Source organism: Castor canadensis, chromosome 2 (assembly GCF_047511655.1).
Source record: "Castor canadensis chromosome 2, mCasCan1.hap1v2, whole genome shotgun sequence".
Taxonomy (NCBI): Eukaryota; Metazoa; Chordata; class Mammalia; order Rodentia; family Castoridae; genus Castor; species Castor canadensis.
The window spans coordinates 158,454,624-158,482,187 of record NC_133387.1 but is presented as its reverse complement, the minus strand read 5'-3'; the positions used below and the strand labels follow the sequence as shown (position 1 = coordinate 158,482,187).

Sequence of the window (27,564 nt, the reverse complement as noted above, 5' to 3'; positions counted from 1 at the left end):
GTTCAGGGCATCCTTCAGATGTGAAAGGTGGGGTTGCCCCAAGCCTAAATCCTAGAGCTGAACCTCTACCTAAAGTCACAGGCCCTTCAGAGAGAAATAGCAGGGAGTCCTCAGCTGTGGCCTAGGCCAGGACCCTCAAGGGGTCAACTCCCAGGTCCTGGTACTATTCTCTTTGGTCTCCTAGGCAAGTTGCTTAAGTCTCACTTTCCTAAACTGTAAGATAGAGTAAGCGTTATACTTTCTTCGTCAGGTTTCTGTGGTGACAAGAGAACAATAAATCCAGCAATAGTAGGTACTTCGCGAGGTCAGGCTGCTGGTGCTTATCAAGCTTTCTCTATGAGGCAGGCCGTGGGCTAAGTGTCCATGACAACCCTATGGAGGAGGGAGAATAAGTCCATTTTATAGATAGGAAAACAAAGGTACAGTTAGCCTGAAGTCACTCTTGGCTTGGCGTGTGTGTGTGTGTGTGTGTGTGTGTGTGTGTGTGTGTGTGTGTGTGGTAGTGTGGGTGGAACACAGGGCCTAGCACATACTAGGCAAGTGCTCTACCACTGAGCTATACCCCTGGCTCCTCCTAGGCTTAAAATCTAGGTGTGTCTGCCTCCAAATCTAAAGTCATGCTTTTTCTATCCCCTGCTGTTTCCTAGAGGAATTTTGTTTTATGGTAACAGGGTGGAAATTCTGCCTTCACCTCTCTACGTTCCCTCACATAGTCTCTGTCAGAGTGAGTTTTCGTGGTCTTTTCTGACAGCCACATTGTCTGGGACCTTAGAGGAGTGGTTGGGGAAAGACAGGACTTGGAGAAGGCACAAAACAGTGTCTCTAGAGACCAGGGTCCAGGTTCAGATGGATGTAGGGGCAAACAGGATGTCCCTCCCAGCTGGTTCTCCCCTGTTCCTGGGTCTTGTCTGAAGGTAGCCACCGTGTGGTTTGCAAAACCCTGCACCGTAACTACCCACAGGACTTCAGGCCAGAGGTGTCGCAGCCTGTGTTCAAAAAAGCAGGCTTCCAGCCCCCAAGGCCTGAAGGCAAGAAAGTCCTTACCACATCCTTCCTCAGCCCTGTGGTTTGCCACCAACACCAATCCAGCAACTGCTCCCTTCAAGGTGGACAGGGGAACCTAGTTCCTGGTCAAGGTTGAAGGGACGCTCCCATCAATAAAAAGACTCCTCTCAGATGAAGGCCAGTGAAGGTAAAATGGTTCATCTGAGGTCCCCAGCTTTTGCAGGCTACTCACTCAATATGGCTGTCACATACCAGGCCAGTGACAGGGGAATTCATGAGGGACACAGGGTCATAGCCACAGTTGATAGGTCCTGGGTCAGGTGCTTCCTGTTATGTTGGCCACAGGGCCTGTCCAATGGCCTCACAGAGAAGAAGGAAGGGAGCCAGCCTTTGGCAAGCACAGTGGTACTTTCCCACGAGGTGTGGAGGGGAACATAGCATTGTAAATGCCTTTTGTGGGTGAGGAAACTGAGGCCTCATAGGACTGAGCCTCATAGGTAGTTCCTGAGTGGACCTGAACCTTGGCAGCCTGACTTGGAGCTCTGCCCACTGGCTCAAGGGCTTCCCTGGGAACCCTTGGGGTGCTGAGATGTGTCAGGGCTCTAGAAGCATAAAACAGGACTCAGGATCATCCTTAACCAAAACCAAGCTCTGACAGTAAGAGAACAGCTGGAATCACTATTTTGGAACCAATTCAGGAAACACCTGTTCAGCAAGACACATCAATGAATTGTAAATCTGGGGAAAACTGTAGTGAGTATAACGTATTAGTGCATGGTATTAAGATACTTCCTACAGATTGCTTGTTAGTTGCAAAAGACAAAAAAAATTATACAGTAGAAAAGTCAGATACTACCCAGGTGATCAAATTGAACATCACTGGGGGTGTAGTCCGTGGTAGTGTGTACTTAGCATCCACAGGGCCCTGGGTTCAATCCCCAACACCTCAAAACAAACAAAAAACATCATTACTGAGATGTGGAAATATGTCATGTCTCCAAATGTGATACTCTGAAAAAGATTCAATATCACCCATTCAGTTTTCTAGCTAAGAAATCCATAACCTCAATCCAATCATGATGAAACTTCAGACAGACCCCAAGTAAGGAATAGCCTATTAAAAGGGGGTGGGAGGGGGGAGAGATGGCCCAAACAATGTATGCATATATGAATAAAGAAACCAAAAATAAATAAATAAAAAGGAGTGGGGAGGAAGACAGGTGTGGTAGCAGTCAGTTGTAATATCAGTACTTGGGAGGCCGAGGCAGGAGGATCTTGAGTTCTGAGCTGGGGAGGATGAGGACGGAGGACTGTGCCTTTGTCCTGAAAGACAAATACATATTGTGGAAATGTTTCAAATTAAAGGAGATTAAAGAAAGATGACAATTTGACAATTGTATGAAATATACTTGACCCTCGCCAGAAGAAAAAGGATTAAATGACAAAACTGGGCTATTAATGCTAAATTTGTAGACACTGATAACTGTACTAGTTACATGAAAGAACACACTTACTTTTAGCAGATCCATATTGAAGCATTTAGGAATAAGGGACCATGATAACTAACTTTTCAATGATTCCCAAAAAATAATGAGAATAGAGCTGTGGGTGTGTTCTCTGTACTCTTCCTATTTTTACAACTTTTCTCTGTTTAGATTATTTCCAAACAAAAAAGTTTTTAAACTGGGAAAGCACTGTTCCTTATGACACTTCGGCGTAGTGAGTAGAAACACTGGGGGGCGGTGAACTTGCCAGAGCCTGGCTGAGGTTAGTAAGGATCACAAGTGGGAGGGGCAGGACCTCCAGCCCAACCTATGGAAAGGCACCCTAGAACCAAGTTTGGGGGGCTGGTGACACCACTGACCAACTGCCACCTGCCCTCTGCTCCCTCCAGGCCAGTCCTGGAACTGATTCCCAAAACAATGAACAGGCTTGGAGCAGAGAAGTTGTGTAAAAAAGGATTTATTGCCAAACTTCAAGAAGGACGCTTCATAAGCAGAAGACACTGAATGCCTCCTCCTCAGGAGGCAAGCAGGCAGTCCTGTGCGTCCCCTCCACCTCCCCACCCTGGAAACTGGCTACCTCCTTGGGGCCCAGATAGCCAAAAGCACAGGTCTAGTGTTTTGGCCATTGAGGTGGCCTTAGGGCTACTTGCCCAGCCAGTTGCTTAACAGAAGAGGAAGCTGGAGCTTCAATTCCTGGAAGCAGGTGACTTGGTTAAGGCCCTGGTTGCTGGTGGGGGAAGGCTGTTCCCTAAGGAAGATGGCAAGGGATCACATGACTGGGCACCTGAGGACATTCTTTCTCTTGTACAGGAGACAGACAGAAAGGCAGACTGTGGCATAGAAGCCTTAAGAGCGTGGTTGGGGAGGGCAGTGGGGGCTCACCAGCCATGGCATTGCTCCTCACCTCTGCCCCTTCGTGGCCCAGACTACAGAGTGCAGGCCTACCCCTCCTGACCCCATCCGCTACCCTCAAGAACAAAGTTACAGTACAGCAATGAAGTCATCAACTTGTGCGGGCAGGTCTCAGTGGGCATGACTGGCAGCTGGTGGTAGGGTAAGTGGGCAGAAAGGCCAGGGGAGGCTGCTGTGACCCTCCCTTCTCATCTTCCGGTAAACCAAAGTGCACATGCAGACTCCTCAGGGGAGGACCTGTCACAGACTCCTGCTTCCCGACTCAAGCTCCACCCTGGTTGCAGTTGCTACAGCATGGTGCGATCTGGGTGGTCCCAGAGCCAGAGGTTAAGGGGGCACTGGAAGAGGACCAGGAAAGGGAGAGGAGAAAATATTCTTCCTATTAGGAGTTTAAGGAGGGGCTGCCCACCAGGGGCCTGGGGTGGGGGGGAGATATCACAGATTCCACCCTGTAAAAAATGATGGGGACACTGGACCTTTTGGGCTGAGGAGGAACCAAAGAGACCCAAATAAATCTTATCTGGGAGGCACAGAAGTCTAGGGACGGGTGGGATTCTTTGATTTATGATAATCACAGGTAGGCTTTTCAGATGTTGACACGGGGCTACTCTAGGGTTTGCCTCTTCAGGAATGTGCAAGGCTGGACACAAGCTGGTCCAGGAGCAGAGACTATACTAGGAGACCCTTTGAGTTCCTCTTCTTCCTTCCTCTTCTGGAATGAGAGCCTCCAATCACAGCTTGCCAAAGGGAAAGGAGCTGCAGACAATGTCCTCACTTTGCAGGAAAGGAAACAGGCCTAGAGAAGGTCACACGGGCACCAAGCTTCCTCACACAGATGCTCATCTCCAGCTGGGCCCCAGGTTTCACGTAGCTGAAAGATGACCCCACAGCCTGGACCACAGGCTTTTGCAGCTACTCTGATTAGGTGGGAGGGGCTGGCTGGAGGTTGCATGGGGGCTCAGCTGTGCTCTACTCAAAAGGCAAGAATGTAAACTGCAGGGAATGGGGAACAGAGAAAACCAAGAAACTCCCAGCACTGTGCCAAAGACCTGGGGCCATTTGGAACAACCACACAGGGCCCAAGTATGTGTGCTCCAGCCCAAACCAGAGCCCGAAGGCAAGCCAGACCAGGGAACCAGAAAGTGGCCCTGGGTGACACCTGGCACCACTGGCCAGCACAGGGTGGGAAGGACACCAGGAGTCTCTTCAGGTGCTGGCCAAACCTGACATGCCCCTTCTACAACTGAGCTATAGCACATTTCTCAGCAGGGCTGGGCTGTGCCTCTGCCCCAGCAGGCCTAGGGTGCACTTCTCCTGTAGAGGGTCACCAACTCCTTCTGCTTCTCCCTTAGCCCAGGAGCTTCCTGGCTCAGCTCTCCCAAATCCCTCATTTCCTGCAGGACCTGGGTGACCTGCCGCAGCTGCTCCACGGCCTGGCTGAGCAATGCCTCCGTATTCACAGGGGGAGGCTCGCTGCCCAGCATCGTGTTTAGCAGTTTCTCTGTCTGTTCTGAAGCCACCTTTACCTCCAGCTGGGCCCGATAGAGCCGTTCCTTTGGCAGCTGAGGACGCTGGGGGACTTCTCCAAGCAGGTTCCCAAGGGAGGAGCAGCGGGGATGGAACTGAGCTGGCAGATCCCAGGAGGGCAGTGCTGGGGACTTTGTAACGTCCTCTGGGGACGTTCCTGGGGTGCCAGCGGCCTGAGGTGGCTGCACGGGCTCAGGACCCTCACCCACACCATTCACTGAGACCTGAACTGGGCCTGGGGCGGAGGTCTCAGGGGCCCCAGGACTCGGGCCCGGCCCAGAACTTTCCATTCCACTCAGGCAGGCCTTCATTTTCTCTGATAAGATCTTGGGTGGGGGTGCAGGGGGCTTCTTAACCTCCTTAGGTGCAGCCTCCAGAGCCTCAGAGAAAGACACCTGGGACAGTTCTGTGCTTTCAGGAGCAGGGGCCTCCTCCAGGCTGGAGTTATCCCAGCTCACCTTCAGTTTGTCAGGCAAGAAGCTGCTGGGGGGCTGCTTAGAGCCACTGTCCTCCCCCACTGGGGTCTCCGAGTCCTCTTGGCTCTCAGGCTGGGCCTCAGTGCTGGCTGAGGTGGGAGTTGGGGTGCTCTCCCCCACAGGCATCTCCACCCCATCACCAAGGCTAGATGTGTCGGGCAACGGGGAAGGCTTGGTGGAAGGCAGGAGGGGCAAAGGTGTCTCCCGGGGCTGGGTGGCGCTGACATCATTGCTGGGTGCAAACACTGGTGGTCCACTGTCCGGAACTTCAAGGTCTAGGCGCAAAAGCCCATCAGAAGCTGCACTGGCTACCTGGTAAGGGGACGGTATGCGGGTGTCATCTTGACTGACTGGCCATTGGATCAAATATAGGTTCCCCCAAAGTCGTCTCAAGCTACTCACTTCTGCTTGGCCTTCTGGAGACCTCTGTCCCATCTGCCAGACCCACCCAGCTGACTGCCAGAGAAGAACAGCTGCACCAAACAGGTGGCTGCCCTATGCCTGATTCCAGGGGTGTCAGGAGTCCTCAGGAACACCCAACAGTCCCACACTCATAGGACTGTCCCATGGAGCCTCAGAGGCCCTGGAGTAGGGCTGGGCAGGAGACTTCTCTCAAGGCCTCTCAGACAGTTGGGGCCCTGGCTGGGACCCTCACTCCCTTTTATAGGTACCATGTGATCTGGCCAATACCTGCTGAGGCATTTGGGACCACCACTGAGATAACTCTCCAACACACACACACACACACACACACACACACACACACACACACACCACTGCTCCCTCCCTGAGTTCTCAGAGGATCCCTTGACTGTCCAATGCTGCCCCTCTCCCTCCACTCCTCCAAGTCTTCACCTTAGTCCTGTTCTCTCTGGGACCTTGGTTCCTCTCTCTGCAGCTTCTCTCCCTCAGATGACAGACAAAAACAGGCTGCCTCATCTCAAAACCAACCTTGTCATGACCTTGGGTCCTTCCCTCCATAGTCCCTCACCTCTGAGGCACCCACAGCTCTATACCCCATGACAGCCCTAAGCTGACTGCTCTTAAAAAATATGCTGCAAATGTCACCACTGCCTTTCCATCAGCTCTGCCCTTGTCACCTGTGGCTGCCAGGTCCTGGGCCCATCCCTCTGGGCATGCCCTTGCTTCCCTGGCTTCTAACTTCCTTTGCTACTACTGGAGGTCCCCTTTAGCCCCTAAATGTCTCATTTACTGAGGTTCTTCCCTGGCCTCCAAAATCTCCCCATCAGCTCCATGGTCTGAAGGCCGTTCCTCCTTACTTCTTCTTCTTGCCCCTACCTTCTCCTTCTTGCCCATACCTTCTCCCAAATTGCCCAAGCCTAGGGCCGCCCTCTAGTCTGCTCCAGGCCTGTGACACCACTGGCCACACTTTGATCTGTCCAATCCTGATTTTCAAGCACAAGCCAGGGTGGTTCTTGCTTCCCATTGTCTTTCATTGGCCCCTCCCTCTTCATCCCCCTCTGAAGCCTAAGGGTCCCCTCCCCCACTCCTTCCAGGCCCCTGCCTTTTCCTCTTTCAACCCAAGCCTCAAACTGACCTCTGCAATGCTCCCTCCCATCTTGTCCCCAACTCCTGAATCTAGGCCTCCACAATTTCTTTCCGCAGCCCCACCTCTCCAGACCAATCTCCAAGTCAATGGAGCCTCTCAGCACACCCTGACTATATCATTCCTCCACCCAGAGCTCCCCTCACTTCAGGTCTGCCCACTGAAACTCTTCTATTCTTCAAGGAGTCAGCTCAAATGCCAGTGGGTTCTCCATGGTCCATTTTCCCCACCCTCCCTCAGCTCTGACTGGAGCAGGGGGCAGTGAATAGCCTCCTGGGCCTCAGTTTCCCTCTGGTCCACTCTGGCTCAGGCCATTATGTGGACCACAAGTGAAAAAGTTTGTGGTTTCAGGGACATCTATACCCTGAACATAGACAACACAGTGGCCTCCATTATCCTTGCCGGATACCTCTCAGCAAGCCCCAGTTTCGGGTGGCCTCAGGAAAGAGGTGGTCCCAAGCATGTCTCCCACCCTACGGAGCTAAGGTATCAAGCTCAACTGACTGCCCACTGACCCAGCTAAGGGCAAGGCTTTACCTCCTTCAAGTGGACTCTTGTTGGTGGCCGCCGCCGCTGACCACCCCGAACCCGGTCCCTTGTCACGTGTTCCAGAGCACAGCTCTTGTCCACCTTTACCTGGGGAGAGAAGGAAGCAGGTCAGCCCCAGACAGGCCTTGGGGAGAGTTGAAAGCACTCAGAATGAGGATCTGCACTCCACAGACCTGAGATGTCTCCCTGCTTCTGAACCTCTGCCTTCTCTTTGTGTCTATACTGCCACTAGTGATCCCTCTGCCAAGCCTGGAGCTCTGCTGCTCTCTCTAGCTGCCCTCTTTGCCTCAGTCTTCACACCCAAACATGGGCTCTCAGCCCTTCCTCTTGGTATAGTGCAAACATCTAAGCAGCCCTGGGGAAATGGGGAGAAGCCTAGCACTAGCACTAGTACCTGGCTTCCAGAAAAGGCCTAACTTGGCCTCTGCCATTCTCCCAGCCCCTGAGGATAGCCTACGAAAGAGCAGCCTAGAAAGAGCCTCTGCTGGCTGGGGCTGACAGGGTGGAGGTTGTTGGCTCTTCTCAGAGGGTCAGGAAAGGGGGTCAGCAGTAGCTGGAAAACCAGAGTGAGATTCACATGGGAAGTCTGCTCTCTGAACCCCAGAGCAGCCTGTCTCTATGATGGAATGGACCTGCAATGTCCCTCTTCTCCATGGAGAGCCAGATGGAGTCTCCTCTGCCAGAACTAAGGGCTCAGGCCCAGGCCATGGTTCTTGTGACCTCTGCAAACACTCACAGTGTGGCCCATCAGACCTTACCCAAATCGGAAGACTGTCCTCAGGTAGTAAGAGGCTGAGTATGACGCAGTGGCACAGAAGAGAACACAAGAGTCACGGGCTAGGTGTTAAGAGGAGACTCACGTGGAAAGGTCCTCTCCTCTCAGGTCTCATCTTCTGTAACCCAAGGGGTCACAAAAGTGGTCCTCAAGCACATTTTAGTCCAAGTAGCTAAGTATCCATGATGTCAAAGACAAATTGTCCCTAGAAATCCTGGCCAGTGGGACACCCTACCTGCCCCAAGCCTGACTATAGCCACTGTTGCAACAGTCACCACTACAGCATGGACTGAGGAGGGACGTGGCTCAAGTAGTAGAGCTGCCTAGCAAGTGTGAGACCTGAGTTCAAGCCCCAGTGCTGCCAAAAAAACAAAAACAAAACATGAACTCAGGGCTAGAGGGCAAAAGGTCATTGTAGACACAGGAAACACAGGGCTACAAGCCAGCTAGCCTGGATTTTATGAGCAAACTGAAAAAGGAGCTCTCAGCTCACCCCCTAGACTGGCCCCCTCCTGTTGCCAACTAAGGCTGGGCTGGAAAGGATGCACAGGCTGAAGTCAAATTCTACTCCTCCACCTACATGCTTCTGTTTTGTTTTGTTTTTGCAGTGCTAGGGATCGAACCCAAGGCTTTATGCATCCTAGACAAGTGCTCTGAGCTATAGCCCCAACCCAAGTGCTTTTTAATTTTAAAAAAGTTACTGAATTTCCCTATTTCTCACTTTCATCTATAACATGGAGACCCCACCACCCATTTTGAGGGGCTACTGTGAGGATTAAATGAAGCATTCCCCAGTGTTTGTAGCAGTGACATGATGGAAGGGTGGTCTGGGGTGAGGTGGGCAGGGTCCTCTCCCCGACCACACAGAGTGGGCCAAAGGATGCACAACGTCCCACAGGACTGCATCATACCTCGTCAAAAGCCTTGTTCTTGCCTCTGCTGATCCCTTCATTGAGGGCTTTGATCCAGGATTCCTTCTCTTCCCCGCTGGGTGCCTGGAATTTGATGTCACTGACCTGTGAGAGAGACAGGTGGAGTAGATGACAGGTATTTTATAGGGCTCACACTTGGGGTTTTTTGTTTTGTTTTGTTTTTTGATGGGACCAAGGTTTGGTGGAACTCAGGGCTTTGCACTGACAAAGCAGGCTCTCTACCACTTGGGCCAAAAAAAATGGACCTCCAGTCCATTTTTCTCTGGTTATTTTAGAAATGGGGTCTCGTGAACTGTTTGCCTGGGCTTGAACCATGATTCTCTCAATCTCAGCCTCCCAAGTAGCTAGGATTACAGGAATGAGCCACCAGTGCCTGGCTTTTTTGTTTGTTTGTTTTGAAACAGAATCTTGCTATATGTATATAGCCCATGCTGGCCTTGAACTCAATCCTCCTATCTCTGTCTCTCAAATGCTGGGATTATAGGTGTATCCCATGATGCCTAGCCATATCTGGGAATTTTAGGAAGCTTCCCACTAGTGGAGTGGCTCAAGTGGTAGAGTGCCCGCCTAGCAAGTAACCCAGTCCCACCAAAAAAAAAAAAAAATCATAGGAAGCTTCCCACCTCTGGATCCAAAGTCGAATAAAAATGACCTCACAACGGATCTCACGGTAGGACTCAAGGACAACAGTGAGGAGAGACCCAGCAGAGAAGGAGCCCTCCCACAGACCATAGCTTCCACAGGCTTAGACAGAAGCATCCTGCCCTGTGGAAAGAGCTCAGATCTGATCCTGCTTGATGGGACTCCCCCAGACAAACTGCCTGACCTCTGGGCTTCAGTGTGCTCTGTAAAGTAGAATAGTTCCAGTCCACACCCATGCTAAGCTGAGTAAAATGACAGCAGTGAAGACACGAGGAGCACCTTGGAACCAGGGCCACTTTCAGCTCCGCAGTAGTCCCCACAACCACCCCTGGCCCAGGCTATAAAATATGTCCCAACTCTTGAAGTCCAGGGTCTCCTCTCTGGCCTTGAATCACAGGCAATAAAGAGAAGGTCATTGGTGGGGGGGAGTGAATTCCAACCCCCTCATCATGTGAATAAAGAAACTGAGGCTCAGCAGATGGGATGACACTTGGCCAATGTGTCCTAAAGCAGATCCCTCTTGACTCCTGACTCTTGACCCACACCACACCACACCACACCACACCATCCCTGGTCCCTTTCCATCTCCAGCAGGAGCTCTGAGCTTCAATGTTAGAATCAGAGGGCAGCTCAGAGCCCTATCCCTGCTGGGCCCAATGGCCAGACAGGAGGTGAGCAGAAGGAGTGAAGCCACACAAACCGAGAGGTCTCCTCATGCAGTGAATAGAGCATTAGAGTCTATGAGCTAGACAGCTCACCACCTATAGCTGTCTGACCTTGGGCCTCGATTTCCTGATCTGTATAAGAAAATACCACCACAGTCTGCCTCAGGACGCCATGAAGATTACCAAAAATGAGAACTGGGGGCTAGCAGAGTGGCTCAAATGATAGCATGCCTGCCTAGAGAGTGAAAGGATCTGAGTTCAAACCCCAATATGGCCTAAATAAACAAATAAAGAAAGAAAGTATCTGGGCTGGTGTATAGTTCACTCATGAGCTGTGGGGTCAACCCCCAACACTACAAAAAAAAAAAGTATAAAGGAATCTATATGAAAAATAGCCTAAAGAAAAATGGATGGAGGTGTGGCTCAATAGGTAAAGCACCTGCCTAGCAAGCACAAGATCCTGAGTTTAAACCCAAGTACAACCAAAACAACAACAACAACAAAAAGTATCTAAGTGCTGTATCTAGAGCTGAGTAGAATGAATGCTCATGGCAGAAATTTATGCTGTCACCTTCCTTCTGGACAAACACCCCAGTTTCCTCATCTGTAAAATGGGATGACACAGATTTCAATGCTGAGGAAATTAAACATGATTAAAGCCAGGGCCTGACACATAGTAGGTCCTTAGTAAACACTTGCTGAATGAATGAGCCAATAAATGAATGCCAGCCCCCAAGTTTCCTTCCCTAGCACTGTATTTGGACTACTGTCTAATCTCTGATCTCAGGCCACCCTAGTCCTTAGTTCTTTGTTGGCGGTGGGCACCCTGCCCATCCCCCGCCCTGGTGTTAGATAGCGCTGCCTTGCTCGGCCACTCTCCCAGTTATGTAACACACACTGCACTGGGTCTGGCCCCCTCAGCATCCTTGTTATATAACTTCCTCCTGACAGCACCACCTCCTCCAAGCCTCTGGTCGCTCTCCATGCTAGGCACAGCCAAATGCTCATTTGCATGACCAGGGTAAATTCGATGCTGGCAGCAGATCTGCAGTTAAGTCAGAAACCCCAGGGCACCTTGGCAACTGCCTCTCAGCCCAGCCATCAGAACTGCTGGGGCTCAGGGAGGGACCATACTGCATCCGGGACTGCAAAGGCCAGCCCTCTGACTCCTGCTGCTTCTCCTCTATTCAGAGGCTCTGAGCAGGCAGGACACTTGTCTGCTTCAGGACTTAGTGCCCCAGAGAGCTAAAGGGCACCATGGACGTCGTCGTAGCCCAGGAGCAAAAGTGAGGCAGGGAAGAGTCAGATGGCTTGGTCTTACTCTTTACTACTGGGGCCTCAAAGGGACAACACCAGAACTACTGGGCCCAACTCACACTTTGGCCACTTCCCCACTTCCCCAGCCTACCTGAGGCAGGTTGCTGCAAATGCATTAGCTGTCTGGGAGGTAACCGGCTTCAGGAAAGACCTACTGTGAGGCCAAAGGGCTCCCACGGGTGAGGTTGAGAGGGACCCAGTTCTCCCTTAAAGCACTCTGTAATCCTGGCTCAATGAGCCAGGCATTCCACAAGCAAGACTGGAATGAGGACAATTAGAATGACTAACAAGAAGTTGTGTCCTGAAGGGCCAAAGGCTGCACAATTCCCTGCTATAAGCCCTTCCAAAGAAACTCCAGTAACAGAGGCTGGACTAGGAGCTTAGATGCTAATAAGACTGGCCATAGGGACTGGAGGAGTGGCTCAAGAGGTAGAATGCCTACCTAGCAAGTGTGAGGCCCTGAGTTCAAACCCCAGTAACACAATTAATAGGCCACAGAATAAGCCTACAGGCCTGGGAATGAGGGAAGGGCACAATGACAGAGAGGAAAAGGGGGGAGGAGAAGAGAGGAGACAGGGAAGAGAGGAAAGGGCCAAGCTGGCAGAGACCAGCAGGGCAGCAAGGCCCAGCAGTGGCCACCCTGCTTCCTGGCAGTGGCTGTCTGTGACCTCATGGGCAGGAGCGTGGGGATGGAGAAGCAGGGGGAGAGGGGCATGCAAGACACTGGAGTCTTTGTTTATTTGATTAGAGAGGAAAAAAAGGCAGCCTCAAGACCAGACAGCCAGGGTCACATGACCTCCCGGCCAGCAGCCGGCTGGAGGCCACACTGAGGATGGGGAACACCCAGGGTGATGGGAAAGACAGGCAAGAGAACACAAAGAGTGTGGCGTTTTGGTCCATGTTTACCACCTAACCTCTGCTATGTGAGGTGGGGTAGCAAGGGTCAAGAGTCCTTGAGCTGGGGCCAGGGTGCATCTTTCCCGATGCAGCCATCACCGCTAGCTCTATGGTGATGCATTATTCTGTTCCCAGTGTCATCCAGAGCCAACCTGAACTCTTGGCAGGGCTGGGGGATGGGAAGGAGGGTGTGGTTGAAGAAGCTGAGAATGCAGCTGCACAAACAAGACTCTCTGAAGGTGACGTCCCACCCTAAGCTGAGGCGGACCCTCCTAGACCATTACCAGCCAATTCTCAAGAACTGGGGAAAGGAAGTGGTCCACAGGCAGAGGACAGATAGGTACCGCCTCCTCCACCTTATATCCACACAAGCATACTAAGAGACACACACAGACACATAAAGGCCCTAACAAAACCATGGCGAGGTAACACATACATGAACCAAACACACAGACACATATACCATGCATCCCTCCTACACCTACACACACACTGCACCCAGATGAAAAGCAGCAGGTCCCCAGGACAGCGTGAGGGCTCCAGTGCCTAAAAAAACAAAATGTGACACACACTCTCACTCTCTCTTTCTCTCCCTCTCTTTTTTTTTTTTTGGTGGTACTAGAATTTGGACTCAGATCTTCATGCTTGCTAGGCAGGCACTCTACCACTTGAGCCGTGCCTCTAGCCCTTTTTGCTCTAGTTATTTTGGAGATAGGCTCTAACTTTTTTGCCCAGGCCATCTTGGATTACAATACCATTTTAGTCTTCCTGCCATGGTTGGGATGACAGGCATGTGCCACTGCACTCAGCTATAGGTTCAGATGGGTCTCACCAACTTTTTGCCTGGCTGGCCTTCTACCATGATCTTCCAGATATTAGCCTCCCAAGTAGCTAGAATTAGAGGTGTGAGACACCTGTACACCCAAACTATGGCTCTTTTGTCCTCAAAGAGCCCTAAGCAGCAGATGGGTGATTCTGGGACCTAGCTCCATGAACCCTCAGAACAGTATAAACCTGCCCCTGCCCTGGGGCACCGTCTTCCACCAGTATCAGAGCTCCACAGCCACCTCCATAGCCATCCCAGTTATTTCTCTGCCCCATCCCCTGCAGAGCAGGAGAAAGGGTTAATGAATAAAGCATCAAGGTCTCCTCCAAAGTCCAGGGTCTGGCACCAGAGAGGACTGGGCTCCTGGCCTCTAAAGGTGAGAGAACAACAGAATGGCTCCAGCAGGCCCAAACCAGACCTGCTCCCTACCCCAGCCTCTGTGACTCAGCCCCACACTGCAAGGTGCCCCATGACTTGTAGAGTTTAGGGTGGGGCATGGTGGAAGCTGGTGAGAGGTGCTGCACACCTCTGCCTGCCTCAAATCTGATCTCCCTCCTGCCATCTGTGAAACTATACCATGTGTCAACATCCACCAGACTCCTGCCAAGGCAAAGTGGTACAAGCAGCAAAGCTCATGTGCATCCTGAGCAGGTCCCAGGGAAAGAATCCCCGAGGCAAGAGATCTACCCAGTTGCAACCAAGAACAAATACAACAAGAAGAGGAAAGCTGGGGCTGCAGGCCTTCTAGTCCTGGGCCCAGGAGGGATATGGAGGAAGGTGGTCTAGGGGAGGCCACACTGTCACCTCTGCCCCAGAGTGCTGAAGGCCTGGATGGGTAGAAGCCTCATCCACAGTGCTCCAGCCTCAGCTCTGGTCTTCCTGTGTGCAGCGTGCAGGGGAGGGCAAAGGACCCACCTCTCAGCAGCTACTATTAACCACTGCCTAGGATGGAGGCCTCAGGTCCAGGAATAGGAAGAGGGGAGGAGAGCTCTCAACAGATCCCTAAGTTCATCTTCCACCATCCAGGGACTGAGAAACCTCCAAGACAAAATGAGCAGAAGGCCCAACCCTGTGGCAATTGCTGGGATTAAGCCTTAGCCCGCTCAACAGGGAACCTGCAGGCTGCTTTAAGGGCCCAGCCTGCCTTGATCCCCAGAGTGATCCTCTCAGGCAGAGCCTGGCCTGGAGAGGCTGGCAACAGGGACATCTCCCTACCTTGTTTCCTGGGGATCGTAGCAGGATAAAGCGGTGCTTCCGCTTAAGGAGGGCACGAAGGTCCTGGCATTTCTCATAGCTGCCCAGCTCCACAGTCTCCAGACACTTCTGCTCATCCTGGGGAGAAAGACAAAGAGAATATGAACTGGTGAGAGTCAGACCCACCAAGATCCTCAACCACACTCCAGACCCTGATCCCATTCAGGGAGGGTGGGGGGTGGTCATCAGAGAGCATCACATCACCAAAATGTCATATTTGGACCCTGGCAAGGAGACAGTGCCAGCATGAACTGATTGGAAGTATGTCCAAAAAGCTCACTGTCTCTACGAGAACTGGGGCACACAGCCTGGGGGTGGGTATGTGCCTAAGGGCTGAGTCCAGTACGCATAAGCCCAGACATGGAAATAGAGAAGAACCTGGAGAGACTTAGAAAAGGGTGTGTAGGTACCTGTGCAGACCCAGAGGCCAGGCAGAGATTTGTGGAAGCGGTAGTCTGGAAGAGGGATGCAGGATGTTACAAAATGGGGATGGGGAGAGACTTTCCAAGAACCCAGAGGGAAGTGTGAACAGCACACTTGGGGCCACATGCCCATCAGGCTTCAGCACAGTGATCCTGAATTGGCTCCTTCTGTTGGCATCCTTCTCACTGATTGCTGGCTGGGAGACGGGCCCCTTACTCCAGGCTCTAGGCCATGCGCAACAGAGAATCCAAGGGCTCATTCAAGAGCATCCCACCCCACTGCATTCTTGCCTGTCACTCTGATGCCCCATCACTAGGTGTGTCAGTGCTCAGCCTCTTCCACTGGCCAGGCTGCCCAGCCCTGATTTAGCATGAAGGATTTCTCCATGGGCTCTACCCATCAGGAGCCTCTCCAGCAAGCTGCCAGGGACAAGCCCAATGGTGGTCAACTGGTTCCTCTTCCAGAGGAGACACAGTTGGAACAACTTGCTGGGAAGGAGAAGCAGGCCTTGGTGAGGGAGGGGGTTCATACTGCCCTGGAGACTAGCCAACTCACAGGGAAATTCTGGATGACACTGGGCTGGCAGAGTGAATTAAATGGTAGAGCGGCTGCCTAGCAAAGCGAAAGGTCCTGAGTTCAAACCCCAGTACCGTCAAAAAAACCAAAAACAAACAAAAAGAAATATATCTAGTGAGCACCTTTGTATCCCGATTCTTCTGAGCCTCACAAGAATCCTGAAAGCCTAGCACCTCAGCATCTGCCTCATTTGACAGAGAGAATGAAGCTGGAGGTGAAGTGATTTGCCATAGACTCAAATCCACATCCCTGATCCCAGGTCAGTCAGTGGCTTGATCAGTGCTTTCTCAATGGGTTGTTCTATGCTAGTGGTCCTCCCACTGGTCTTCCCAGTGTGGCACCTGGGCCAGCAGTATCAGTACCACCTTAAACCTGCCAGAAATGCAAATTTTGGGGCCCTATCCCTACTGAATTATAAACTCAAGGACTTGGCTTTAGCAATATGAAGTCTAATTAGCCCTCCAGGTGATCCTCATGTATGTGAAAGTTTGAGAACTATCGCTCTACGCCAGAGGTTTGCAATCTTGGTAGCCTGCAAGCTTTTAAGAACCCCAACATCCTAGACCAGTGATACCAGGATCTCTGGGGATAAAGCCTGTACCTCAGCATTTTTTTGGGGGGGAAGTACTGGAATTTGAACTCAGGGCTCCGTGCTTACTAGGCAGGTATTCTACCACTTGAGTCATGCAGCCAGCCCCTTTTGCTTGTTATTTTCTCAGACTTTGATCCTCCTACCTATAGCCTCCTGCATAACCAGGATTACAGACATGATCTACCACAAGTGGCCTCAGTTTTTGTTTTTGTTTTTTTTTTTAAGCTCATGATGTAGCTCGGGCTGGTCTGGAACTTTCGATCTTCCTGCCTTAGCCTCCTTAGTGCTGGGATTACAGGTGTACACCACCACACTTGAGTTTTTCAGGACTTTTTTTTTAATAGGCAAAGGACTTAATTAATCTTTGTTTCAAACTTTATTCCCAGGCTTCTTCAGCTTAATTAACTGCCAAGAATGAATTGTATATAAGCTTAAACTGAAAAGTGCTACAGTGTCCAAGGGGCTTGTTCTTAAAATATATTAGAGATCAAAATTTAAAACAAATTTTAAAAGCAGTCATAATATAAAACAGCAACTCCCAATAACTTCTTCAAGTTTTATATTCTTCAGAAATTGACTCAACTCAGTTTGCCCTATTCTTAGAAGCCTCATCAAAATTCTCCACAAGATCGGGACCTTCATCTTCTTCATCATCATCATCACCATCATCCTCTCCAGTAGCAAGTGGTTATTTGGTCAGAGCTTCAGCCAGTCTCCTTAAACTAGACACACTGTGTGCACCACGCTGGGTTAAGATGCTGGAAAGCATTTCTGTCTGCTATTTGGTCTCAGCATGGCCTATAATGAAGAAAGGGTTTGCTGCCAGAGACACCTGCACTTTAGGGTTGTTAAGGTGGATCACTGTCCCTTGGTTTGTAAACAGATTCACTTCTTCAATACCAGAGCTATTGTTTAACCCTAACTTCTCTAAGGAGAAATAGGCTGTTCTGTGAGAAGATCCTCTCCCACCAATGCCCACTCGTGCCTGAAGTTTGGTGAATTTTTTCTGGTTCAGGATGGTTTCTGTTATCTGAAGCTTCTATCCTAGAGCTCCACTGCAAGTTGGAAGAAGAGACTGCATCACCTCACCCCCAAGGGAGATGCCCCCTGGCTGGACCTCACCCCCAAGAGTTGGCCTAAGCAGGTGTGCCTGTCCTTCACATTACCTTCCTCTCCTCAGCCCTGTCTCACTCCTTCTGGGGATGGCCCTTGTGCCCATCCTCTCCTCAGTACTTTTAAAGTAGATTACAGTACAACCAAGGTGGATAACCACTGATCTACTCTCTCTTCAGCCCCTTAGAGAAAAGGAAAATATGGCCAGGGTGGCCTGATCTTTCTATTCAGGTTCAATCTGTCTTCTCATTTTTGCTTCCATACTCTTCTTTCCAACCCCTAATCTCCAATTCCTTCTAGGTTCCTCCATGAAAGGAGCAGAAAAATCCTCTTGTTCCAGGAAGCTCCCCTGACACCCTCCTCACCCCTGTGATTCCCTGAGCTTTGGTGCTCTTATTCCTTGAGGTCCCTCACTACTTACTGCTGAGGACATGTAAACATCTCCAAAACACCTGCCAGGTGCAGGCATCTTGCTAGGGGCTAGGAGCACCAAGCCCTGCTTGGCCAGTTGTCTCTACCCTATTCTCCATATGTCTGTCTCCTGTAAGTCCCCCCACATGGTGCCCCACAGAACCCTACAAGAGGCAGTCCTCAAATGGACATACAGGCCAGACATGGTGGTGCATGCCAGCTACTGGGAAGGCAGAGATCGGGAGGATATGGTTTGAGGCCAACCTGGGAAAACACCCCATCTCCACAAATAGGCCCGTTGTAATGGAACATATGTAATCACAGTTACACTGGGAGGCATAGGTAGGATAATCGAGGTCCAAGGCTGACCCTGGGCAGAAAAGCAAGACCCTATCTGAAAAATAACCTAAAGCAGGAAGGGCTGGAGTTGTGGCTCAAGTGGTACAGAGCTTGCCTAGCAAGCATGGGGCCCTGAGTTCAAACCCCAATACTGAAGAAAAAAAAAAAAAAAAGGGAGGGAGGGAGGGAAGAAGAGAAGAGAGGAAGGGAGGGAGGGAGGAAGGAAGGAAGGAAGGAAGGAAGAAGACACACGGGACTAGCTTTCTGGAAGGAGTGTCCAGCCCAGAGTAAAACCCCAGCAAGTTTCCTCCTCAGGGGTATCCAGAGGAGGGCAGATCCAAAGAGCAGCTCACCTGCTCCAAGTCCACAGGCCTCTGCAACTGGATGACCACTAGCCTAAATATACCCTCCTCTGCCAAGCAACAAAAAGTCAGTCCAAGTCCACTGCCCAGCTCCTCACAGCTGCCTGTCCTGGGTCTCCTCTCCACCCGAAACGCTGAATCATTCTGGCCCTTCTGCAGCTCAGAAAAACGGATAAAACAGATAAAGCAGCAGGCATTGGGTGGGGTAGTATCTTTGGAACATCAGCCTCTCTGACAGCAAAGGAACAGCCAAGTGCCGTCCACACTCGCCTAGTTCCTTACATCAGAAAGAGGAATTGAGCTAATAAGCATTTCTCAATTCCTACTCCTGGGCCAAGTTCCCCACCCCTGAGTACTAAGTTCTTGAAATTACATTGAAGTTTTTAATACTGATTTTTTTTAAAGTGTGATTTGGATTTTTCATGTTTGGGGGATGTAAAATCCTTCCTGCTTCCCAGTCATGGCCAGATGTGGAAACACAGTTCAGGACAATTCTGGCAGTACTTGACAGGCTGACAGCTGAGAGCCTGTCACTCAACTCTTACAGCAGCTGGCACTGGAGAAGCTGTGATAGCCCTCTTTATTTATAAAAATCTCTTTGCTACAACATTCCCAGCCATGAAGCATCCTAATTTGGTGAGAGCAGAAGTACAGAACATCTGGGGGCTGTCTGCACACCCTCATTTCTTGCCCTCCTGCTTCTCTGCCACTCCAATTCCCAAGGGCCTGGGGACTCAGGTAGGAGAGGCAAGGTGCTTCTCAAAGGCAGGTTCTTTAAACACTCAGATCCAGGTGAGCAAGTCTTTCTTGGCCCAGGACACTTATGAATTTGCCAAGCTACCCTGAAGGAGGCTGAGAGAGGCTGTTAAGAAAGAGAGGCAGGCTCTCACTTCTGCCTGCAAGTATTCCAGCTGCCAAAGGCATACGGTGATACTCCATTCTCATGGATGGGCCTTCTGATAGCCTCGAACCCAGAAGCCAAACAGCACCTACAAGGAAAAGCCACCTTTCCTCATCCAGTCTTCACTAGAGCTTTACTGACTCTTACTGAACATGCAATCTTAGCTTTCTTGGTAAATCCCAAGACTGATGAAACCAGGAGGAGCACAAGAGTCTGAAGTGGGAAGAGGCGAAGGCTGTTGGCACAGGACAGCAGAAGTGGCAATGGCAGCTTGATGTTAAAGGAGAAACAAAAGGAGCTGGAAGTCATGGTGCACACCTGTAATCCTAGCACTTGGGAGGCTGAGACAGGAGGATCACAAATTTGAGGCCAGCTGGGCTACACAGCAAGTTCCAAGCCAGCCTGGTTTACATAGTGAGACCTTATTTCAAAAAACTACAGCAACAAAAACCAGCCAGGCACCAGTAGTTCACACCTGTAATCCTAGCTACTGAGGAGGTAGAGATCACAAGGATCATGGTTTGAAGCCAGCCAGGCCAAACAGTTCACAAGACCCTATCTCAAAAATACCTAACACAAAAAGGGCTGGTGGAGTGGCTCAAGGTGTAGGCCCTGAGTTCAAGCACTGGTACTGCAAAAAAAAAAAAAAAAGCAAAGCTGGGAGCCAGAGGAGGAGGCTCTGAGTTCAACCCCCAGTACTGCAAAGGGGTGCTCTGAGTTTAGGAGGCTATACCTTTTACCCCCAGTACTGAAAAAAAAAAAAATGGAGCTCCAAAAAAGCATGAATGTTAATTATTATTTCTACTACCACTACTGAGCAGGCCTCAGTTTTCTGGAACAATCCTTATATGGAACCTTCCCCGGGGACAGGAAGTTCCATATACAGGTATACAGTTGAGAAAACTCACATACTAGATGTGCAGGTGCCTCAAAGAGCTCTCATTCAGGATCCACAGAGGTATCACCTCCAACCACACAGAGACCCAGAAGTGATTAGGCACTCACCCCGATGTGGCTCAGCACAGCAAAAGCAGAGCAGGTCTTCCAGCCCCAGTCCCAGGTCCTCCTGCCTTCACTTTGAGCCCTGCCCCATGACCCCCAACATTAAGGCCAAGCAGGTCCTCACCTCGTTCTCATAGACCAGCAGCTGAGCTTGGCAGAGGAGTAGGTAGCGGTCCTTCCAGAGCCCCAGGAGGCCCCCACTGCTTTTCTTGATCCAACCAGCCTTGTCCACCATCCGTGCCACACGAGGCTTCTCACTTCCCTCCTTTACACCCTGTAAGACAGCACCAGGACATGCCATGAGGGTTGCTACCAGGAGCCATATGGTTCATAGACTACATGAAGTATATGTGCCTATTTCTGGAGACCCAATGACATCATCTTATATGAGGTTCCCCACAATCCCCAAGGAAGACATTTCTGAACCAGTATCAGAAACAATAGTAACGGCAGCAGCCACTTTACATGGAGCCACTGTATTCCATTTCATGCACACAGTCTCATTTAACTCTTAAAACTACTCTCCACTAGGGTGCCAGCTGCTCATGTCTATAATCCTTGCAACTCAGGAAGCAGAGATCAGAAGATTCCAGGTTTGAGGCAAATAGTTTGAGAGACCCTATCTTGAAATTACTCAACACAGGGCTGGTGGAGTGGCTCAAGTGACAGAGAACCTGCCTTGCAAGCCCAAGGCCCTGAGTTCAAACCCTAGTACCACCAAAAAAAGAAAAAAATACCCAACACAAAAAAGGGCCACGGGAGTGGCTCAAGAGATAGAGCACCTGCCTAGCAAGTGTGTGAGGCCCTGAGTTTAAACCCCAGTACTCTAAAAAACAAAACAGAACAAAAATTACCCTCCAAGGTGTTAGCCACATGTCACAGCAAACTGAAGCTCAGAGAGGAGAGATGACTTGCCAGAGACATGGCTAAGAGGGACAGAGACAAAACTCAAAGCTGGTCTCTCTGACCCCTTGTTCTTCCCTTTCTAGCCTTTTGCCTCCATGTGTTCATTAAACTGGCCAACAAATGTACTGAGCGCTTACAACATCACAGAAGAATAAAAGGAACACAGTCTCTGCCCTCACAGAGCTTACAGTGGGGTGGGGGCAGGGGGAGTTACTGAACAAATATGCACCCCAACACAAACAGTGTGAAATGCTACGAAGGATGCAAACACAGGCCAGTGAGAGGAGAGAGAGGACCTGGTTCAGGTTGGATAGCCCAAAAAAGGCCTCCCAAAAAAAGACATTGAAGCAAGCTGCCTCTCCACCCCTGCCTTCTACAGAACTCACTCTGCAGGCCTGGCTTCCTGCCCCAAAGCTGGAGGCTTCTTTGTCCTCTGCCCCCCATGCCAGGCCAGGACTCCAGGGCAGCCACCTCATGTGGTTTCATCAACCACAGGGGGTACAGGAGTTAAATGCAAGCCTGGACAGACAGGATAGCCACACAGCAGCCTCAGGGCCAGCCACTGACATCTTGTGCCCCATCTGTGACTCAAGTGGTTGGTTGGGTGCTGGGTACATGCCTACTAGATGGGGTCACATTCATCTCTGGTTCCCTAGCACTCAGCCCTGTCTTTCACACCTAATGGGACTCAAGAAATATCTGTGAAATGAAAATAAAAATACACCCACTTTGCTTCACTGGCTGGTACCCAAAGTAGTGAATGTGAAGGAGGGTGGCAGAGAGGGGGTCAGGAGCATGTCAGGATGTAGAAGAATGCTAGAAGGAAATCAGCACAGACTAATTTTGACTACGTTATAATTTACATAAAACTCAAAAAGGGGGCCCCACTTAAAAGAGGCACGCCTCTCCCCAGGGATGCCCTGTGGCCACAGCTGTCTTTGGAAGGACAAGCCCAGGCAGATGTAAGTGTGGTGAGCTGTCAGGAGCTGGGCAGGGCCTGGCTTCTCTGCTGTTATGTCAGGGAAGCCCCAGCCTGCTTCTCACTATGGCCCCTCCACCTCTTGGAACTGCACATTCTGTGATGTGGCCAGCTTTGAAGCCCAAGTTATGCACACCAGGGACACAGACAGACAGACAGACAGACAGACACACACACACACACACACACACACACACACACTACTTAACTTCTCTATGCTTCAGTTTGTTCACCTGTGAAATGGAGATGCTAACAGTAGAAGTTGTAAGAAATACAGCTCCGTAAGGCAGGGGTTTTTTGTTTACTGCTGTCTCCAGTGTTTAGATAGCACCTGGCACACAGTAAGTGTTCAACAAATGTTTGTTGCTGGGGTGAGTGCTGGTGGCTCACATCTGTAATCCTAGATACTTGGGCGGCAGAGATCAGGAGGCTCAAGGTTCAAAGCCAGCCTGGACAAATAGTTCGTAAGACACTATCTTGAAAATTCTCAACACACACACAAAAATTGCTGGAGGTAGGACTCGAGTGGTAGAGCACCTGACTAGCAAGCGTGAGGTCCTGAGTTCAAACCCTAGTACTGTCCAAAAAAAAAAAAAGTTTGTTGCTGAATGAAGACGAGGCATGTAAAGCACATTCCTAGGATACCCTAAACTTGGCAAATGGCAAGTTTACAAATGACAAATTACGGGCTGGTGGAGTGGCTCAAGTGATAGAGTGCCTGCCTAGCAAAGCCTAGCAAGTATGAGATGCTGAGTTCAAGCCCCAGTGCCGCCAAAAAGACAAAAACAATCTGTTAGCTACTTATTGGACTAGAACATGGCTCAAGTGCTAGAGCACCTGCCTACCAAGCATAAGGCCCTGAGTCCTGAGTTCAAACCCCAGTACCACCAAAAAAAAAAAAAAAGTTTCTATATGGAAAGTCACAATGAAACCCGTGTACAACCAATATATGCTAATAAAATGTTTTTTAAAAATGACAAATTATCATTGTCACTGACATCCTCTCTGGCTCTAAGGGACCCTCTCCCTAGACCAATTCAAGACAATGCCTTTCTGAACTATAGCTGCTAGCCCCAGATCTCGACGAATATGGGGAGCCCCCTCAGGGTCTCTAACTCGTAGATAGTGAGAGAAATGGGGAAGCGGGATGGTCCCAATGGTCTTCCTGGATGCAGGAATGAGGAAGTAGGAGGCTGACCAGTTACAAGCCAGTCTATCCAGCGTAAGAGGGGACTTTGACAAGGAAAGGAGAGACTCTGCCATCCAATCATGTACCCAATTTCCCCTCCCCATCTTACTGCTAATACCATATGATCAGCCCCATGGGCTAGCCCCCAAGGGCCCAAGCCCCTTGATGACCCTGGCAGCCTGTCACAGGACAAAGGGCTAGAAGGGAAACTGGCAAAAAGGAATTCCATGCCACCTTTCACCCACTCACATCCCTCCTATAGGCAACTCCAGCACTGCTGCCACCTCCTAGGCACTTTGTGCCCTGCACAGGCACTTTTGGGGTGTGTTGTATGTGTGTGTGTCTGTGTGTGTGTGTGTCTGCGTGTGTTTCTAATACTAGGGTTTGCACTTGCTAAGCAGGTGCTCTACCACTTGATCCACTCCTCCAGCCAATCTTGGTCAATCTTAAACAAGGCAGTGGAGACTGTGGAGTATGAAGCTGCTGCCCAGATCTCCCACCTCTGAGCTCCACACTCATCTCCTGCTTTTCAAGGGGCCCTTCCAGCACCTCTATGGGATCTCACAACGCTTTCTAAACCCACTGCCTGACATGTGAAACTTCCTACCAGATGGAAGCTCTAGAGGCCAAGGTTGGAACCCGGTGTCTTGATCACTGTCACTTCTGACCTGGGTGTAGCACACGTGTCCAGTACATTAGCTAGAGAAGCAAGCCCAAGGCCTGGAAGGATGGGTGGAACTTGGATGGGATAGGCGAGAGGGCATTTTTAGATGGGGGACAGGAAAATTAGGGGGTTGAAGATGGTATGAATCAAAGCCCAGCCATCCTATGGGAGGCCTGGCTGGAGGCCAGGGTCCTACTTGCCTCCACCCTCTAGCTAGCCCCCCTCCCTGCCCCTCAGACCTCTTCCCACCAGGGGCCTGGCTATGCCCCAGTAAGTTTTAACAAGACACCCCTCCCCTTGGCAGGGTTCACAGGGAAGGTTTTGTCCTGCTCAGCCCAGTTTCTAGGCCTCCTCTCCCCTTATTGACCAGCTCACCACTATTTCTGTTTTGCTCTCCCCCTCCCATCCATTCTGACCAGGCCCTCCTGCCCACTCTGAGCCCCTTATGCCTGACATGAGGAGGGTCTTTGGGTCATTAATAACTAAAAAAAAAAAAAGTCCAGGTCACCCTGACCCTGTGCACAGAGGGGACAGAGAGAAAGCCACTACAAAGTTGTAAGACAGAGACCAGCAGAAGAAACTTCATTAACATGTCAAATCACAGGTAGCTCATACCAACCGTTGCCCTTTGACTAAACCTAAAGATGCTGCCCAAGCTCTACTGAGAACCCACAGTGTCAGAACCCTGTGATGGAGCAGTCAGAGATATTCCTCAGGCTCTACCCTGGGAGAACTTTCCAATCTGATGGGAGCAGCAGCAGCACAGGCCCAGACTAAGGGAAACCTCTAGTCTGGGGGCTGGGTGAGTGTCTACTGCTTGAGGGCTGCTGTTGGAAACAGACATCGAACTTACCCTGAGGGATCCCCCTCCCAGCACTCTGCTGGAGTAAGAGCCTGGGGTTAGTCTAAGAAGCACTTTCAGAAGGTAAGGGATAAGTAGGGCTCTGAGGAAGGGAAGGCGAAGGCCAAAAGGGTATCAAAGACCTTACACTCTCAACCCCTTCACTACAGAAAAGTGCAGTCCAATGTCACAAAACCAGTATTGGGACAAGACACTGACCTGCCAGTCTCAAGAAGGGTAAGAGCAAGTTGGCAGCCTGGAGCCAGAGAAAGGCATAAGTGTAGGATGGCAGGGTACCCCTGAGGCAGGACTTGGATAGCACAGATACAAGGTTTCAACCTTACTCCAGGGGCAGCAGTTTTCAAAGCTTTTGCACAGACACCATCACATTTCTGCATCACCCACCTCCCTCTTTGTATGGTTTGGGAAACTGAAGCCCAGAGACACAAGTGGAGAGATGCGTAGACCCAAACCAGCACTTCTTCACCAAGCCTCAGCCAGACAGGGACCACAAGCCCACAGCACATAGGTCACTGAGGCTGTGGGGGTACAGGGAGAAAGCTCAAAGCTAGCTTGAGGGCTACAAGCAGCCAAGTGGAAGCGATGAGATGGCCTGAGGTCAGGGGCAGAGCAGGTGACCATGATCTATGAAGTGTTTTAGAGAAACCAAGGTGTGCAGAGGCCGAGAGAAACAAGGGGAAGCCACTGGAAGAAGCAGGAGAGTTAGGAATGGGGGACATAGGGAGCCCATGGCTGTGTGGGTGAGACACACAGAGCTTTTGATATTTGGTAGTCAGAAAGAAGCAATGCTAGAGATTAAGACCCAGAGGGAGCCCATGTCTGGGCTGAGCCCAGAAGGCCCCAGGAGAACTTCCTTTAATTGGGGGCCAGAGCAGATCAGGAGATGGAGTAATCCTGACCCACATCCTCTGGGAGCAGGGGAGGGGCCTCAGCCAGAGAGCCCAGCCACAGCAGCAGCAGCAGCAGCAGCAGCAGCAAGCGCCCAGGGCAGACAGCAGCCCCTCCTGTGACAGCAAGGAAGAAACCACAGAAAATCTTAGTGATCTGCTTTGTTCCCTACCTGGACCCACTTTGGGAGAAGGGGCCACAATAATGCCGTCAGGCCTGGGGGAGGAGACTAGGCCCTGTGTTTTATAAAGAGGAAATACAGGCAGAGAGGGGAAGTGACTTATCTACCATCTCACAGAAATGCAGGGCCTGTCCTTGTCTACCTGCTCCTGAACAGTGTCCCCAGGAAGTAGGGAGGTGGATACTGACAGGCAGCCTGGTTCACACAGGGTTCTCCAGCTGGCAGGGGTGGGCCCAAGTGAGAAGGCTTTGTCTTTCCTTGCCACCTATCCAAGCAAAGATGCAGACCCTTCCCCTGGGTTTGGAGGAGCAAAAGCTAGGAACCTTCAAGTGATAAGAAACAAAGTCACCTTTTTATTCACTGCATTGGCACACATTAAGTGTTTGCTGTATGCTGTATCCTTGGATGATTGGGCTGCTGGGAGAATCAAGTTTGTATGCAAAGAGCAGAGGTCACGGAGTACCTGACCCCACCCCAGGCCAAGAGTGTCCTGTGATGGTGGAGGAAACTTAGGGGGCATTACTGTCCAGAGCTTGGCTCCTTGGGACTTAACCTTTCTAGGGATGTGGAGAAGGCAGGAGCCTGACTCCTCAGATAGTGTCTTCCAATGGATGTGGGGTACTGGAGAGGAAAGGAGGAAAAGAGACACACAAGGACTTACAAAGAGAGAAAAAGCAATTTCTTCAATCTTCCTGCCACCAGGCACCATCAGGGCGTCAGATTCCTTGAGACAGAGACCCTGGAATGTACAAACCTCCCTCTCACTAGCACACACACATACACAGATTCAGCCCCCTCAAGAGCCAGCCTGACCAGCGCAGGGAGTCCGCAGTAATGGGGATCAGGCACAGTAATCCAAGCCATTTCCTTAAGTCACCCAAATCGCCGGAGACTCAGTCTCCCCGTCAATCCAATGGGAATAATAACAGCCACAGTATCCACATAATTGGTGAGAAAAGCCAAAAAATATGATGAAGAAGGATGCGAAGTGCCGATCTCTTCCTCCGCCCCTGCCCCATCCGCCCAGGCTCTGCCTGGGAGAAGGGAGAGGAAGGCGTCCCGAGACCCGTTCGAGTGGGGAGAGCAAAAACGAGGGCCTGAGCTGGGGGCGCCCCAACCCCGTGAGGGGCTCGAAGACCCCAACCCAGCCTCAATCCCCGCGTGGCCCGGCCCTCACCTCCTCCTCCATGGCGAGTCCGTGAGGTCCGACTGCTCCGCCGCTCACCCCCGGGGCCGTGCGGGCTCCGTCAGCTCCATCTGCGCGCGGCCGGGCGGCGGCTGTCTACGTTCTGTCCCGCCCGCCGCCCGGGGCCCAAGAAACTTCTGG

The 27,564-nt window shown here is 51.0% G+C and overlaps 1 protein-coding gene and 1 pseudogene across 1 annotated transcript; both read right to left on the bottom strand.

Annotated features, from left to right (window-relative positions):
• Window positions 1-2,949: 2,949 nt before the first annotated feature.
• On the bottom strand, window positions 2,950-27,564 carry Plekho2 (pleckstrin homology domain containing O2). The gene is made up of 6 exons (XM_020166606.2): window positions 27,415-27,564; window positions 20,693-20,842; window positions 14,811-14,927; window positions 9,228-9,332; window positions 7,530-7,628; window positions 2,950-5,737 (listed from the first exon to the last, which is right to left on the bottom strand). The coding sequence occupies exons 1-6, from the start codon at window positions 27,424-27,426 to the stop codon at window positions 4,721-4,723; spliced, it is 1,500 nt and encodes a 499-aa protein (XP_020022195.1). The 5' UTR covers window positions 27,427-27,564; the 3' UTR covers window positions 2,950-4,720.
• LOC109688302 (transcription factor BTF3 pseudogene) lies at window positions 14,934-17,603 on the bottom strand (annotated as a pseudogene).